Here is a 17109-nt window from a genome sequence, read left to right as displayed (position 1 = left end):
CTTGGGCATCATTTTCCCTATCTGTAATGATTACAAAACATTATGAAGACTGACTAATCCATGGTCCAAAGGCAGTCTCCACGCAACAACAAAGATGGACACTTCCAATAGGAGCATGAAGGACAAGGTTTATCAAGCATTATCAAAGAGTTATGTGACATTCAATGATATGCAATCTGTCCAAAGACTTTTTTCAAATACATTCTGACTTCTCAGAACTATTCTAGTACGAACACTAAACAAATCTATAAAATTTACAGGGTTTTTTTCCAGAACCAGAACTTCACTGCCACTGTGACCTTCTTGGGTCTTTTATTTAAGCCTTCTAAAATTCATTCTCAGTAGCAGTTTAGAAGTTAAGAAGCCAGAAAGCTACCAACATTGCTTTCTCTTTTGTTCAGGGGCCATCCTACTTAGTCTAAACCTGTCCCCAGCTGCAGCCATTTAGCCTGTTATCTTGATGGCACGTGGATAACCCCAGTGTCATTCTGGTGACCACACAAAGATTATTTAGATAAACTCACAAGTTTATTTGCAGTATAAACAGGGTATGATGAGAACCAACCAACCCTAGCAACCCACTCATTCTGTTTACTTAGCTATTGCTCCTGAAAAACAGAAGACGTGACTAAAGCCCTGTCAGGCATTCTTTTTCCATTTGGTTTTTAAAGAGCCTCCTAATTCAGGGGGCCTTTTTTGTCCAGTTATGAAACCTTTCATTATACTAGCACTCTGCTGTAGTTTTTTCTCTAGCAGAGCCACCCCTCTTCCATTTGAAATTTTGGACTGTGATGATCCTGATGTCTTTAAAGCTGTCGACACAGCACTGAAGAAATACAATGGAGACAAAGCAAGTGGTAATCAATTTGCTCTATACATGGTGATGGAAGCCAAGAGAACTGTAAGTAGACTTTGTAAAAAAAAAAAAAGTTGGAATTGTTTATGCACTCTGAATCAGATTATCTCCAACTTGTTCATAAGAGAGCAAGCATGACAGCTAAGTGTCTTCCAAAAATGCTTTAAAAATATCAAAGAAATGACTTGCACAGTAAGATACTCGTTACCATGACAAGCAGTGATGTATATTATGTTCTTATCAATGGAACTATGTGTGCTGGTGAATTGCTTATTAATGCACAGACTAAAGAATAGAAAATTTCTATCACTAATACTATTTGTCTTACTCGTCCACTCTGTTTTCTCCTTCCTCTGTCGGGAATTCAACCCCTTTTCATCATCAGTAAGTTTTTTTCAGATGAATGGCAAAACGACACTTACTAAAAACCATGAAGATTAACTTGACTTTGGAAGAGCTGGTATCACACATAAAAAAGAAGGACCTGATAACATTTGGCAATACTCTGAATAATTTGATTGTGAATATTATTTGATTGATGCTAGTCCTGAGTCACAGATCTACCTAAAAGCACTAGGTGGTATTTTAGTCAAATAGGGTGACAGCTAAAATTACATTCAAATAAAGAATGAAACATGATCCTTTGCCTGGAGTCCTTCTGTACAGTGTTAATCTAACAAAAGAGTATTTACCTCTGAGAGTCATACAAAGATGGTATTACCATAATAATGACAAGCATTACTTTACTTGAAAACAACATTAGCATTTTTTTCTACTGGATTGGATTTTCAGATGTAAAACACAAGAAACCCAGTGTCAGAGAGAATATTTTGCACTCCAAAATCACAAGACATTTATTTTACCCAGATAAAAGTTGACCTCAGAAAAGGGACATGAATTGCTAAATGCCTTACGGTAAACTACCCACCTTTCCTGGCACCTACCCTCTGGTTCTCCTGTTTCAAACTGGGGAGATTTTAGTATATAGTGACAAAAACTAAAATCTGGCAAACCCTTTATACAATTTAATATTAAATAAATGAATAGCCCCACTGTCTTCACTGAACTAACACATCCTTAACAATAACCAAATGCAAACGTCTTTATATCAGAGCTGTAACACCACCCTCCTTTTGCTGATGTTCCCAAAGGACAGATACTAGTTTCAGTATTTTATCTTAAACAATGTTCTATTTTTAAAGAATACATATTTGTTGCAATTATTATTCATCTTTCCTTCTCTAGATATCCATCTTTCCTTTTCTTAAAAGATCTAGTGTGGAAATCAATTGTTACTTTAAATCATTGATCTGACTATGATAAGTAAAAAACAGAAAAGGAATCTTCCATAGATTTCCTCATTTCAATATTCTTTCTCTAAAAAGAATATAGATTTTACTCATCACTAGTCTCACAATGTTGAATGCATTAATTAAATAGCTGGTTATTACATATTCATGTACATTCATTATTGATAAGGTAATAAAACATAAAAGCTGACTGATGAAAGACTGAACCTGCCCCAGTTAAACGCATAGCTGTTCATAATAATAATAATAATAACAATGAAATAAATCAACACAAATAACCTACAGAAACAATGTCTTTCCTCAAGTATTTTGTTTACTCACTGAGCTGATTTATTGCAGATTTAGAACACTGTAACAGAGAACAGAATTTGGCTCTTTTTAAGTCTGCATCCCAGATAGTATAATCTGATACAGCTCCATAAATGTCATTTTATACTTGCTGAGGATTAAGTCCATTAGATTTTTAGAGACCCAGTTCTCAAGTACAGCAACTGCCTGTGTTTGTATTTGAAAAGGCACATTGGCAGAGCATTTTTAGTGGCTGTAAAAGATTAGTAACTTCTACCTTTATATCTCCTCTAAAGGATGAACCGCAAAACTTGCAGTGTGTTAATGTCACCTGTAGGCACAGGCTCACTCCATTTATGGCAAGGAGAAAATGCCACCTACTGATTTACCAACATCAGAAACACTTCCACTGGCCAGGCCAAACTTTGCTTATAACTTTGTCTGTATTTCATCTTATGGGATTCCTGAGGCTACCCTCATGAGCAGCTCAGCTTTTATTGCCTTTAGGAAAAGTGCAGGCACTGCCAAAGGCTGTCTCCAGAGCACATGCCCTCCTCGCCCCTTTCCATGAGTCAGCAGGGCAGCATAAGTACCCTGTTACCACAGAGTAAAGGCAGCTTGGGCACTGCCAGGCTGCCTGAGGGTTGCTGGCTGCTGTTTCTGGGCTGCCTGTAGAGTTGTACAGAAGGAAAGTAGACAGATCTGGGAGGAGGCCAAGACTGAGGGAGTCAGACAGGAACACAGTCCAAACTGGTAATTACGCTAACTATCCAAGCACTAACCCAAATTTGCTTATTTGGAGTACATTTGAATGACAGTATAAAACCTAACCACTTCTTTCTGGTTTTAAACCCCTTGGTACTACAAGTTAAAATGAAGGTAGGCAGGCATACCATTTCTGTTGTATCAACACGTTGTAATTGTAGGTAAGAGCTCACTAATAAGATAAGTCAATTATTGAACTACCAAGATTTGGGAGACCTTGTATGGACACCAGCAGCTAATCTGAAACCATTCTATAAAATAGAAGGTAACGAATGGGTAGTATTTACCTTTTGAAGTTCTCATCTTTTCACTTGATTTATTACTATGCAAATGCTGACATGTATATTGTTTTTATCCAGGCAGGTCCTGACACACAATTCCATGTGAAATACCGAATACAAGAAACCACTTGTACCATTGAGGAAAACAAACTCTGGCAAGATTGTGATTACAAAGCACTTGCAGAGGCTGTAAGTATCTGTCCTCTTTAAAAGTTCTCTGTACAGAAACATCAGCATAACGACTAGGACCGCAGTTGCCTGGGAAAAAATACAGTAGAGAATTTAACTTTTTTAGCTGCATTGTTTTTGAGAGCCTATAGGACTAAAGTACAGTACAGAAATATTTACTGCTCTAAAGCTAATGATTATAGTTGTAAGTTTATCACCATAATCCTGAATATGTGCAGAAGGGAACATTACAGTGCTTCAATGTGAAGGTTCACAATAAATTAAACATAAAATACATGCACTGTGAGAGTGTGAGGGCTATAAAACTTTCTATTAATTATGTATAATGGAAACTTGCACAACCAAAATGATTTCAGATCTGCACCAACAAAAATACTGACATGGAAGTCACTGTGGCAGAAAATTTACCAGAGCTTTTTGCAGTGCAAAGCATGCCTGGCTCATGCTACTGGAGAGCAGCACCTAGCTGAGGTATAATTGAGGCACACACAGCATGCCAGAACACTGCACATTTCCAGTCACTGCTATTTTACACAGTACACGATGCAAAGAAAGGGATGATGTTGATAATATCATTTAAATCAATGTGAAATGCCATGCTCATTGCTGCGTATCTTGTACTAGCAGAGAGGAAATTAGGTAAATACACAATTCATATAGACTTTATTTATGAGGATGTGTTCATTTCCATTATTCTGACTGTAAATTCTTCACTTAACACACATCAATCATGATACAAAGAAATCTTTCAAATTACCTGCTCAGTTCATCCCCTGCTCTCCTCACAATCAAAAAAACAGTCCCTTTTCCAGTAACAAAACAGCAAATTAGACATTACTACAAATGTATATATGAACTTGTTCCCCAAACTCAATTTGCAACTTTCAACTTTATTCAATAGCTAGAGGAATATATAGCACTGTGTTTTCCTTCACTGAGTTTAAGACAAATGTCATATGTTTTTACAGACAAGAGGAGAATGCACAGCTCAAGTTCACGTGAATAATGATGAAAAAACAAGTAGTGTTTCACAAGATTGCAAAATTTTTCCAGGTATGTAACTGTCTGAGGCAACATTCAACAAGTATGTTGACAAATAAGAATAGAAAAAAAATAATACTGAGACTTTCAGGTACTTTTAAAGGTAGGCACTCCTTATCACTCTATTCAGACATTTATAAGTAATCTTTCAGAAGCAACATGTTGAAGATAAAATTTCACTTCACTGTTATACCCATATAGGCTAAACCAGTGAAGAACTGGCAGTTTCTATCTAGAGTAATGAAAACTGGCACATGCATGTGTAGTAAGTTTCTTCAGACACTGGAATGATACCAAGTTAAAATGAATTTGCCTAAGACCAAAAGCATATCAGTAACTTAGAAACTAGATACAACTTGTCACACTTATTTCTGTCCTCACTTATTCAAGTATAAAATTGTGCCAGAAATTATTAGAAAAAAAACTTTATAGGACAAAATTGTACCTTAATTTTCTCCAAACTAAAAAGAGAAAAAAAAAATCATTTACAAAATAAAATTCTAGCAGTGATGTAATTATATAAGAGACTGTGATAACTTTTACACCTTAACAATAAGCAGTATTACATTTCTTGCCTATAACACATGCATACCTGACTATTACGTTCACATAGTAGTTTCCTTTATTAGAAGGACATCGCATTGTTTTAAAGCTTTGCAACTAAGAACGCTAAGTGCCTATGCCTAATGTTCATGTAAGACATATCCAAGCTAGTTTTAAAATATCCATCTAACTGGTAGCAGGGAGCTACGTGCATATTAACTAAAGACATATCCACCATGATTTCAGGCATGTTTGGCAGCGTATCTTTGTTTCTTGTTCCTAGTTAACTTTGTTTAAAGCTTAAACGACTACACCTACAGCCAGTGACCTAGGAAGTGCAGTACACACAAACGCCACGTTCTGCTGCTGAATAAACCCCCGCTTGTTCAGACGCATTTGTAGGGCAATGGTGACATCTAGTTGCCAGTAAAAGGTGTGTGAATCCCGCAGAGAACGCACGGGAAATTTGCATTTGCATCTTTGCTCAGAAAACTGAAAAACATAGATAAATTAAAAGAATCATATATTGAGCCTACGAAGTTTGCCTCTTCTTACCAAGTTATAGCAACTCTGAAAAAAAATACACATTTGTTCAGCACTTATGAAAATGCTGAGACCATAGTCAGTTTAGAACTGGGTGTACAGTTGTTTTACTATCTCCTTTGTGATTACTGCCTGAAAACATGGTCACATTTTCCAGTAACATGTTTGTATTTGTCATTACTGAGTCAAAATAAGTGATGCTAGAAATATGAAGGGCCAGACTTTGTTGAAGTACCCCTTGGAGAGCTAAGACTAAATAGTATGGCTTAAACTGACACATTCCAAATGTACAGAGGAGCTAAATCAAATCAAAAGGATTTGAACAGAAAGACTGAAACAATAGATTCTAACTGGTGAGGGATTTCGCCACCATGTTAGGTACCCTACTGTTCAGCCTTCTTGGTGTAACAGTTTGATCATACTGATCCTGATCTGGTTTCCTAGCTGTGCAAGCTGGCATAACTCCATTAAAGCCAGTTTATGCCAGCTAAGGATCAGGCACACAAATTTTACTTCAATTCCACAGAGACCACATATTGTCCCACTTTCATTCTCAAGCTCACTGAAACATGAAATTAATTTATGTACTGAACTATAAAATTAATTTATGAAAATCCAATCCATGATTACTAGAAAGGAAAGAGAGTTAATAGGATTAGTTGTAGGAAACAGAAGTTTGAGCATCCCTGTCAAGCTTGTGTATCCACAGCCAGTCCAGTTGGTTAAGCTTGAAGGTAACATCAAGCGGTAACTGGCAGCCACAGTGACTAGCAGGGGGAGTTCAAAGAACACAGCACTAGAATAGTTGAGCTGCAGTCCCTAAGGAGCTCAGAGTCAGAGCAGTTCACATGGGTGAGCCAAAACACTCCTGTCAAAGTCCCCACCCTGAAACATGGTGAGGACAGTAAGCAGCTGCACACAGTGGGTGAACTTTGAAGAATCTGAGGAACACCTCTCTAGTTGTAGCCATCACCGGCTTTTCCCTGATTGAATAAGGGATGACCCTTCCCTTCCTTAATGGCGTCAAAATTACATGCAAGATTTTTCAGAGATTCAGTGACTCCTGAACTCACTCCTCTGAATGAAGTTCGCTGCTGAAACCATGTCTGGATCTGAACGTCATGGATGGCCCCTATCACCACAAACCAAAGCATGTTTCTAAATACAATTAACGTCTTTCCAGGCCCTGAAACTGAAATGTGGGGTTTGCTGATCACTCCAATTTAAAGCAGGAAAGGCTCTTGCTCATTGAACCTATTCTCTCATTCCCAGATAGGAAAAATCAAAACCTGAGGCTGTTTTACAGAAAGCTCTATATTTTTTTTGTTTGTTTCTTTTCCAGCTACGCCAAGGATAACACTTACTGACGCTACATGTCTTGGATGCTTTCATCCTGTATCAAGTGACAGTTCAGAAGTGTCAGAAATTCTGAAACAAGCCATTTGGAAGTTTAACAGGCATAGTGCTGAACCTGCACTTTTTAAGCTTGTGGAAATAAAAGAAGCTAAAAGACAGGTTTGTGTATGATTTTTCTCTAAATTTTACTAAAACAAAAGCCCCCAAACCAGACACCTTGGTTGTTTTATGTACATGCTTCTCTGAGTTTAAGGTGGCTTATATTTGATAATAAAAGCATACAAAATGCATATACAGTGCAGATCCAGTAATAATTCTCTTCATTTATAAGAAATCACAAATGGCTACCTACTGGATTTTCAGAGCTGTCAACTTTACAAACTGACAGTAAACATGTTTTTTCCTTTATCTGCGGTCGCATCAAACCAGTGTTTAGCACCAGTTTATTTGCATTCAGTGCTAACACAGGCATCTTGTGTCATCTCAGATGCTCTCAGGTATTCTACTTGGCCTCTCCCTGAAGCTCCAGCAGGAGCAGATCTCTCCTAGATTCTGTGCCAAAACTGCCAGCCTGCACAGATGTCTCATATACTCCACAGCCTTGCAAACAGCAGCAGGCACCTATGTTTTTGCAATGCAATAGGACCCATACGTCAGCAGCTGCTATACACTATAGGACGGGTAAACCCCATACAGGAAAAATGGGTAAGAAAACCAAAAAGCCAGCATGGCACTTGCTGAAAGACTTCTGCACACAGGAATATCTGCTTTGCAAGAAATGACTGATCAGGTCACAGAAATTCTGTGTCATTTGGTATCCCATGCAAAAATTATTTCCCTGTGAAAGGCTCTCCTATGGAATGGTGCTGCTAGAAAGTAAGGTTTATTTGGTTTGTAACTAGTATATAACCCAACACCAAATACAGACCCGTTTCTTTGAACATGTATGTATTTACTTAGCCAAAAAGCATCTTCTGGTCTCGTGTCAATTTGACCCATGATTTGATTCAAACTGTCCTCTTTCTGTTTACTGATAGCAATGATCCTCTTAGCTGAAAGACAAGCTTGCACAACATTTAAGCCACATGACAAAATGCCACAGACAGGTAACAATCCAGCAGCTGGAAAGAGAACCAACACGTCACTTCTGGCCAACAGAGACTAGTCAGAGCCCTCCACTTTAATTGATCTGGGATGGAAAGTTTCTATATTTGATTCTTATTTCCCCTTTTTAATCCAATGCTACCTGACCCAAACACCATGACATGGAGAGATTTCATGGGTCAGAAGCAGTAGCCACAGTGAGGAAAAATGGACTGCTTCCTGGAGAGAAATGAAACAAAGGGTCACAAAGCTGGACAAAACAGCAGATGGGGGAAGGTAAAGCCCAAGGCAGACACAATTATAGGTAGATGATAAATGCAGGACACTCAACAACAAATGATGTCAGCAGTATAAAGTTACATCATTCAGATACTGTTTTACTATGTCTCATGCTCAGGAACATAGGACTTGCCAAGCTGTACTAGTGTAGTCATCTATCTAGACCAGCTTCCTGTCACTGGGAATAATAAGTAACAGACACTTTGGAGGAAAGTACAAGAAACCAAGCATTATGAGGCTGCAGACTTCCTAGGAGAAGTGGAATCCAAATAAAAAGTGCACTTCTAATATATACATGACTTAAGTTTACTTTTTGTATCACAAGGGCAAGATTTTTTTTGCTGTCTGAATACTCTGTGGCTCAATAACTGCACAGTGATTTGATGGATGGAAGGCATGAGAAGAGTAGTTTTGGTTTCTTTGCTGATCACATTTAATAGCTTAACTTCCAAGTTTGTATTGGTTTACATAATGTATCTCCTCAATATCTCTTCCAGGTGGTAGCTGGATGGAATTACATAATTAAATATGAAATCGAAGAGACTAATTGCTCCAAAGAACAATTTCAAGATTTAACTCCGGAGTGCAAACCCACTTCTAGAGGTGTAAGTCATCTTCAAAATCTGTTTATCAAGAAAATATTATATTAACAAATAATCATTGAGATCTGACTCAAGAAAATATTTATAGTCTTGCTTCACTTTGTGAATGAAGTTTAAATCCAGGCTTATAAAGAACTGTCTATTTACGCAATTAGAACATCTATGTCTTCTACTGAATCAGTGACTAAGGAAGATTACCACTGAAATGTTTACCAATTACTCTGTAGAATCTAACTGGTCTCACCCAAATAACAAATCCCTTGGGAAGTTCCTATCCAGATATTCAAGGAGTTACTCAGGTACAACCCAAAAAGTGATTAAAATTAACACTGTTTTTCCAGCTTAAGTCATATTTTCTAAGAAAAGTAAGTAGCTGAATTATTACTTAACCTCTACCACAGTCCAAATAAGAGATTTTAAAAAGAAATTTATTAACACACATACTTTAGCTAAACAGCATTGCAAAAACCAGGTACATCCTCAGCTTCTCTGACCTGGAACAGAATTAACTGTACCAAAAAGAGGGTTGCTGGGTTGCTCTCTCAACCAGCCTCCTGAACCAGTTCACCAGGGGGCAGACAAATGTTTCTGCATATACAATATAGAAGGCAGGGATGCAGAGTCATAATGAATAGTGGTGGTAAGTGTCAGGGGAGGAAACACAGGAGTCCTGACTCACATCTGTTTCAGCTGTTGCGGAAGCACACTGTTGAGTGTTACATTCAAGAGCCTCTCCTGTTCAAAAATTACTCCTTGGATGTCTCAAGAATGTTTCAGAATATTTTCGAAGCATTGATCAAAAAAGGAATGAATGACAATGTGGTAAATAATAGAAGAATGAGAATCTGGCTAGCTGAAGCAAATCTCTCCATTACTCATGCTTGCCCTTAAACAAGTTGCTTAATATGCTTGAGTCTGAGTTTCCCAACCTGTCACCTAGAGGTAATGACTTCTGTCCACCTCATGTGATGCAGGAGTGTTACCCCATTCACATACTGCTTTGATCACACAGGGTTTGTGGGATTAGCTCTTACTTATTTCCTGATCTGTTAAGCAGCCTTGTTAATAGATCACCAACAGATATGATTAGAATATATTTCCATACCTTGGAATGGCCAAATTCCATGAAAGTTGTTTCATTCCTTTATTTAGCTCTGTACTATTCATTTTGAAATAGGTGGGCCAGAATTGCACCCTGTAGTCAACATGCATGGGAACCACAGAGCTATAGTGCAGCATGATGCCTTATCTTTAAACTGGATAATAAGCTTTGGCATTACTTTTTAATTATTTTTTCTAAACCACTACTACACAGACTTTTTTACAGATTACATTTTCTAGTATCATAGCCCTAAGATCCTGATCCTGATTTGTAATAGTCTTCCTTCTTATTCTACAGTTGATTAGTTTATTTCAGTCTTTGATAAGGGACTTTACTGAAACCTTTTCGAAAATCTACGTATACTTTATCATCAGGTCTCTCTACCCACTTTTGTTTATGCTTTTGAAGATTTTTGACAAATCTGCAAAATGCAGCTTTGGTTTACAACAAACCCCCCGGTCTCTCCTTGATGCATTTATGCCCCCTAGTTCTTTATTTATTACCATTTCTAATCACTAGAATGCTACAGACATCAGTTTTATGGGTCTATAACCGTTTTAAAAAAATAACAGAAACAACATCTGCTTTCTTCCAGCACTAAGATATCAAGGCAATTTTAAGGAAGTAATCTACCACAGTTCCTTTAGAACACCTGAGTAAATACTAGCAACTTAGTAATGTTTGATTTGTTAATTGCCTAATCTTCTTTTTGGTCTTTACAGTTTGAGACAGAAATTCCAGTGAGTTCTCCATAAAATAGATTTCTAGCTTGTAAACCTCCCCATTTCCTTCTGTAATGAACAAGTAGAACTAGTTCATTTAGCTTCTCTTTTATGGTTTTATTTCCTCTGAGCAGTCCTTTTGAACCCTGATCATTTATTGGCTCTGCAGACTGTCTGTCAGTCTTCTTCCTCCTAATATACTGAAGGAAGGAAGGAATCCTTAGTAGTATTCTTGACTTACTCTGTTATCAGGAAGGTATGAGGATGTGAGTTTGTTCATTTTTCTAAATAACAAGGAGCTGTTTTGCATTTTTACTCCAGCGTGTAGGTAAATGTGATGCCAAAGCATATGAAAATCTTCATGCGGAGATCGTAGATATTGCAAACCAATGCACATTTCCAGGTATGGCACTATCAACTGTAGGCACTATCAATTTTAAGATTTCTGCATTGTCAGGTTTTTTTACAATTGTAAAAGGACAAAATAAAAATGCAAGAGATGAAAACAGATAATAACTGTCTAATAAAGAGAATGTAATCCTTCTGGGACCAAAAAAGCACTGCTTCTCAATGAAATATTACCACAGATTTTTTTCACTTCCTACAAGTATTTCATATGTAGTTGGAAGTTACATTTTATCATTTGTATCCTGCCCTATTTCTGACATGGAGCTGGTTGCTGACTCTCACATGGAAATTAACAGATACAAACTGAAACAGTATAACTGTCCTACAAAAATTAATTCATTTTCCACCACAATTACAAGCAAGTTAATAACACGTTATTTAAATAAGTTACAGCTTCTAACTTTCCAAAGAGCTCCAGTGTATTCTTTTGAAAGACAAAGGAGCCAAGGACTTCAGATTTTGTCCAAAATCAGTAATTAGTCTATTGATCCTATCATCATTTCATATTGCATGGCTATACTTAGATTTAGTATGTTACAGGCTTATCCCCACCCAGCCCGCCCCCTGCTCCGAGTAAATAAATCACTTAGAATTTACAAGTTCATTACAGTCAAATGGCCAAATGGTTTTCTTACTGTCACTTTTTCTTCCAGACATCTATTTAGACACAGATTACAGCAGCTTCAGAGCTCTAGAACAGGGAGTATAGTAATACTCCATGTAGCAAGTGCTGCATTCTCACACATTCAGACTTGTTTTTCTTCAAGGAATGATATTCTTCCACACACTCATTCTTTGTTAATAAAGTGCACCTCTTGTTTCACCTGAATCAGGTCTTTCCGCACATGAAGATGTTCCCTCTCTTCATTTGCTAGCTATCCACACTTGGTACACACAATTTTTGTTTCTATGAGAAAACTGTGTGATATTTTGGATGATAAGCATCCAATAAGGCACTAGGTGCCGATGCAGTGCTCTTTTAGATAACCAAGATATGATAACACTGATCATACAGAACTCAGAGACATTTTGGTTTCATTTGACAGTCCCAAATTGCAGAAGGCAGGGGTTTATTACTAACTGTTCTCCCAGCCTTTATCTACAATGAATCTTTTGTTCCTTAGATCTGAAATCTGTTTGTTTCTTTCAGTTGAAGATACAGTACTTCCTGCCATTTGTGCTGGTTGTCCAAAGACTATCCCAACAGACAGTCCAGAACTGAAGGAACTACTGAAGGTTTCTATGGAGAAGTACAATTCAGAGAGCAATGATGATTTCTACTACAAAAGTGGAGAAATAGAAGCAGCGACAGTTCAGGTTGGGATACACCACAGAGATGAGGAACAGACATGGCAGTGTTATTGGTCTAAGCTGAATGCTAGCTAAAGTTTGTATTTAAAACTGAAATAGCGGTAACTGAAACATCCATGCAATTTTTCTTGCAAAATTGTATCCATCTTGGCTTGCATTCAGAAGTGATTTAAAAATTTCCCATCTCTTTTTTTTATTTTTATTTTTCTTAACACTATTTTAAGAGCATGGGAAGAGGGCTGACTTACGGTATCTGATTTCTGTACATCTACCCCACTTTTTAACAGCTTTTGTAACATATCACAGACTTTTAAAGAAGAAAAGATGTATTAGACAAAACTACCTACTTGATCCGCCACACCAATACTCTGTATGTTATTTTAGGCACTGTTCACCCTACAGTAGCTGTAGGCTCCAAGAAATCAGGCTTCCCAATTTCCCTTAAAAATCTGTTAATTTATATACTGATTCTGCTACTAGTAATACTCCAGCTAGATTCAGAAGAGAACATCTGTGCATCACTTAAAACACACAGATAAATACAGCTAGAGAAAGAAGAACAAGGAATCAAGAGGATAATATTGGTCAGCATTTACATTTGCCTTGTTTACTGTCCCAACATATCAAAACAGAGATTTAGGGCAGAATTGAAATTAAGACAGTGGAGTATTCAGAAAACACTTCGTCAATGACAACTCCTGAGCATGAGGGATACCATTGGAGAAGGCACTGAAAGCACACCAGAGTATTTTCTGAATAGCTCATGTTCTTTTGCTAGTAATACCTGTGCATTTTCTTTTTTAAACCTGTTTTCTTCTTTCTCACTTTTCATATCATGATTGGTATTAACATGCACACATTTTTAAAACAGAATTAAGAGAGACAGAATTCCATGCTTTGCCTGCTGTCTCTGAAGCAAGATACAGTATTTTTTACAGAACGCAAAATAATAAGAGAAATACCAGGCACATTCTTGAACCTATGCAGTTTCCCTCCTTAATGCATTCGGGAAATACATTCATTTTCAACTGAGCCTGTTTATTACACTTCATTTTACTCACATTCCACTCTTCTTACATCATATCTGGCTCTCTGTAATGGTATCTCTAATGATTTGTTATTAATGAAATTACTACAGGCATCCAATAAAACAAAGCCAAAACCGTGGGCCTGATATTATTCTGACCTTTCTGCTTCCTTCAATTTTAGTGCTGCATTTTCTGAAATGGGAACTGAAGTGAATTGATTAGAAGCAGACAGGTTTGCTGCCAAATATTTTAATATTGTTCTTAACATATTTGTCCCAGTGGTCAGGACTTGTAAAATATAAGTAGTATATATCTTTCACATCTTTCCTGTGAACTTTTTTACCACAGAAAGCCTTCTTGCTAATTTTTCAGGTGGTTGCAGGACAAAACTACCGTTTAATATTTGCAATCTGGAAGACAAACTGCTCAAAGAAAGATTTTGACAAACTTAATGAAGACTGTGAAGCCGCATCAGACAGTGTAAGTAATGATGATATTCCTAACTGTAATGCTCCTAATGGACAAATTCATTTGCCCCAGAAATTGTAAACACAAGTAAAATCACATCCTGAGTTCAGTTAGCTCTTCCAGTGCTTGTTTCAATAAGGACACTGTTCTGTTTGTAATCCAAGCTAGTGAAAATGTTAGTAAAACCTGAAGCTTAAACTGAGTCACTCCGACTGCAGGATCAGTGCTCACTGCAAAATGAGAGGAGTTTTCTTCTGATAATAATGAGTCAAAGAAAAGAGGGGAGGAAGCTGGTGCAAAATTAAATAGCTGCAATACTCCTGATTCTGTGGACCTGCAGCTAAGGAAAACATGAGATTGGAAATTTACTGGTGTGCAAAGGCATGATGTTTCCGGAGTGCATGCTGCTGATACTGGGAAAATGTGTTCCAGACACTGGGAAGTAATGCTGCTAGGGCCAGAAACCATTGGCAAGGGAGTTGGTTGGGAAAGGGAGGCTTTATTTCTCCTCTCTTTTTTCCCACCATATGAACAGTCCTTACCTGCGAGATTTTAAAATCTGTTAGTGCAGGAGGCACTAAATAGAAAAGAACAAAAAAAAGCCTTTCTCTCTATCTCAATTTCCCAATTTTAATAGGAGAAATACCATCAACAAACAGTGTTTCTTAGGAATACCATGAAGATTCAACAGTTAGTGCTCCAAAAGTGCTGGAGATGATAAATCCAATTTTTCAAGATCCAATCTCTAATCCGGAGTTGAATTCAAGGGCTCACACAGGCACGCTATAACCTCAAAAAGCTAAGCAGTCATATGTCCAAAAACAGAAGTCTCCATCACTAAGATGGATTAAATATTGGGGCAAAGTCGAGGTAAAGTTCCAAGTATATTTGTACTTAAATGTATTATCTAAAAATCATAGGTTTTTTCACACACAGCTCTCTTCCTTTCTGTCTGATCTTTTGTTGCCTTAACACATTGATTATTTTTTTTTTGTCAACAGGCACCACTGGCATGTGAAGCAAACATTTATGTGATCCCATGGGAGAATAAAACCTTTCCCCAAGTTAACTGCTCTAGAGGACGGTCAACGGTATGATCCCTCTTTGTTATACACATCATCACAAGCAGAGCATAGAACAAAGGCAGTCATTAAATTCTTTATCCATTCCAGATTATCCCGTATTTTGTACCAAAAATAAAGGAAAACATAGTTATTTTAACAATCTCAGGAATGCCACACTCCTCATTCTCTAACCTCAGCAACTTGATGCATCGAAGGCAGTTTCCCCACAAGGTGAAGGACTAGGCAACACAGTGATTATAGAAACAAAGGCAACAGGACAAACAACATTCTGTCTGTTGACTACTCCTTTGCATTGTCAGTTAAGCTCTGAAGTATCAAGCCTCATCAGCTCCTTTGAATTACTATTCATACTAGGTTTAAAAACTGAGATGAAAATGTATTTGGCAATGCAATAATTATACCCTACAGATTTCAAAAGCATCTGCAAATCTCTTCTCGTTTCCTTCCTGTCCAGCTCCACAATTAATTAGCCCTGCACATGGGTCAGTTTGAAAATTTCAGAATGGACTATAAATCTTTTTTAGTTCTAATGGTTGCCAGTTTTTAAATACATGCAGGGGCTCCCATGCTCCCCAATGAAGAAGAGAAGATATGCTGAGTAAAGTGAGATTAATTTGCATTCATAATCAATAACTTCACTGTGCTCAGCACCTTCATAACTACCTATTCATTCATTATGTATCAACTAATAAACGTCTCCTCTTTGTTTTCACTACAGTATTGTATCCACATCAACTTTCAAACTTAGCTCCGTCCCAAACAACTCTGATCTGCAGCTAGATAATGATCAGACACTTTGGCGGACAGAAATGAAACCCGTGTTGGATAGTGACTGTACACCATGCATTCAGTCTTTGTTTTCCAGTTGAACAGTGATGAGGAAACAGAGATTACTTGATAACAACTGAATGTTTCATTATTATCAGTTTTAGCCTATATGTGTTATTTCTAAGCAGTGTTATGAAATACAAATGTCAAATCTGGAAACAAAAAATTGAATAGTTTCATTTCATATAACAAAACAACCCAGATCTTCTGTATATTCGTTTTGAGACTACTCAGAGATGCTCACCTTTAGCATAAATTGGTTTTACACTTCAGAGTGTTATACTCTATAAAGCACAGGGACATTTAGTTCTAGAAATCAACTGTATTGTTCATACATTAAAACCAGTACATGTTTTTCTCTATATAGTATCATACCCATGTTAAACTAGCAAAATTTCAGTGATATATAAATCGTTTTAACATATAACTGCCAAAACACTTGATTTATTTGGGAGGATGTTTATGTTTTCATGATTAACACAAATAGAAAAGATAATTATTTAGTTTACTTTAAAAATCTGATATCATATTTTTGCCAAATGACTCATGTACTGCAATGAGCCAACTTCTGCATTTCCCAAATCTGAAGCTATTGTTCTTGTTCATGTAACAAATATGGCTGTTATTGCAATGTTTTTTAGACTGTATTAGTAAGGCGGCCTCCTGGATTCACACCTTTCCGAAGCTTTCCTGTGCTACAACAGCCTACTGAAAATTCAAGCTCTGATAAAAATGAAGAAAGGCAAAGACCTGGCAAAGAAATGAGAAAAGATGGTGGAGAGGAACCAGAAGGTGAAGGTGAACCTGAGCATAAACATAGGCATAAACACAGGCATGGATATAAAAAGGATGGCTGAAAAAAGGCATAGGCACAAAATTGGTCGTAGCCGCAGAACTGGCCATGGATGTGGGCATAAAAAACACAGTAAAAATGGTAAACGTAAACATCCAAACTCCAAATCCTCTGAGGAGTCCAATGAAAGGGTTTTTAATCAAAACT

General features: G+C 37.2%; 1 protein-coding gene and 1 long non-coding RNA gene across 4 annotated transcripts in view; one reads left to right on the top strand and one right to left on the bottom strand.

The window, feature by feature from the left end:
* Positions 1-17109, bottom strand: part of LOC308072422 — a 144851-nt gene that overhangs the window by 111574 nt on the left and 16168 nt on the right. The window lies entirely within an intron of this gene.
* The window catches only part of KNG1 (kininogen 1), a 23267-nt gene continuing 6856 nt past the window's right edge, over positions 699-17109 (top strand). The window contains 11 exon segments of the mRNA XM_080409246.1: positions 699-901; positions 3579-3689; positions 4658-4742; positions 7159-7331; positions 9053-9160; positions 11303-11384; positions 12540-12706; positions 14101-14208; positions 15198-15287; positions 16751-16959; positions 16961-17108. Coding sequence (XP_080265372.1) covers positions 707-901; positions 3579-3689; positions 4658-4742; positions 7159-7331; positions 9053-9160; positions 11303-11384; positions 12540-12706; positions 14101-14208; positions 15198-15287; positions 16751-16959; positions 16961-17108 — 1476 coding nt within the window. The 5' untranslated portion in view covers positions 699-706.

The sequence above is a fragment of the Falco punctatus genome (genome assembly GCF_963210335.1).
Source record: "Falco punctatus genome assembly, chromosome: 13".
NCBI classification, from domain to species: Eukaryota; Metazoa; Chordata; class Aves; order Falconiformes; family Falconidae; genus Falco; species Falco punctatus.
The sequence above is the reverse complement of the archived record's forward strand: the minus strand, read 5'-3'. Positions and strand labels throughout refer to the sequence as shown.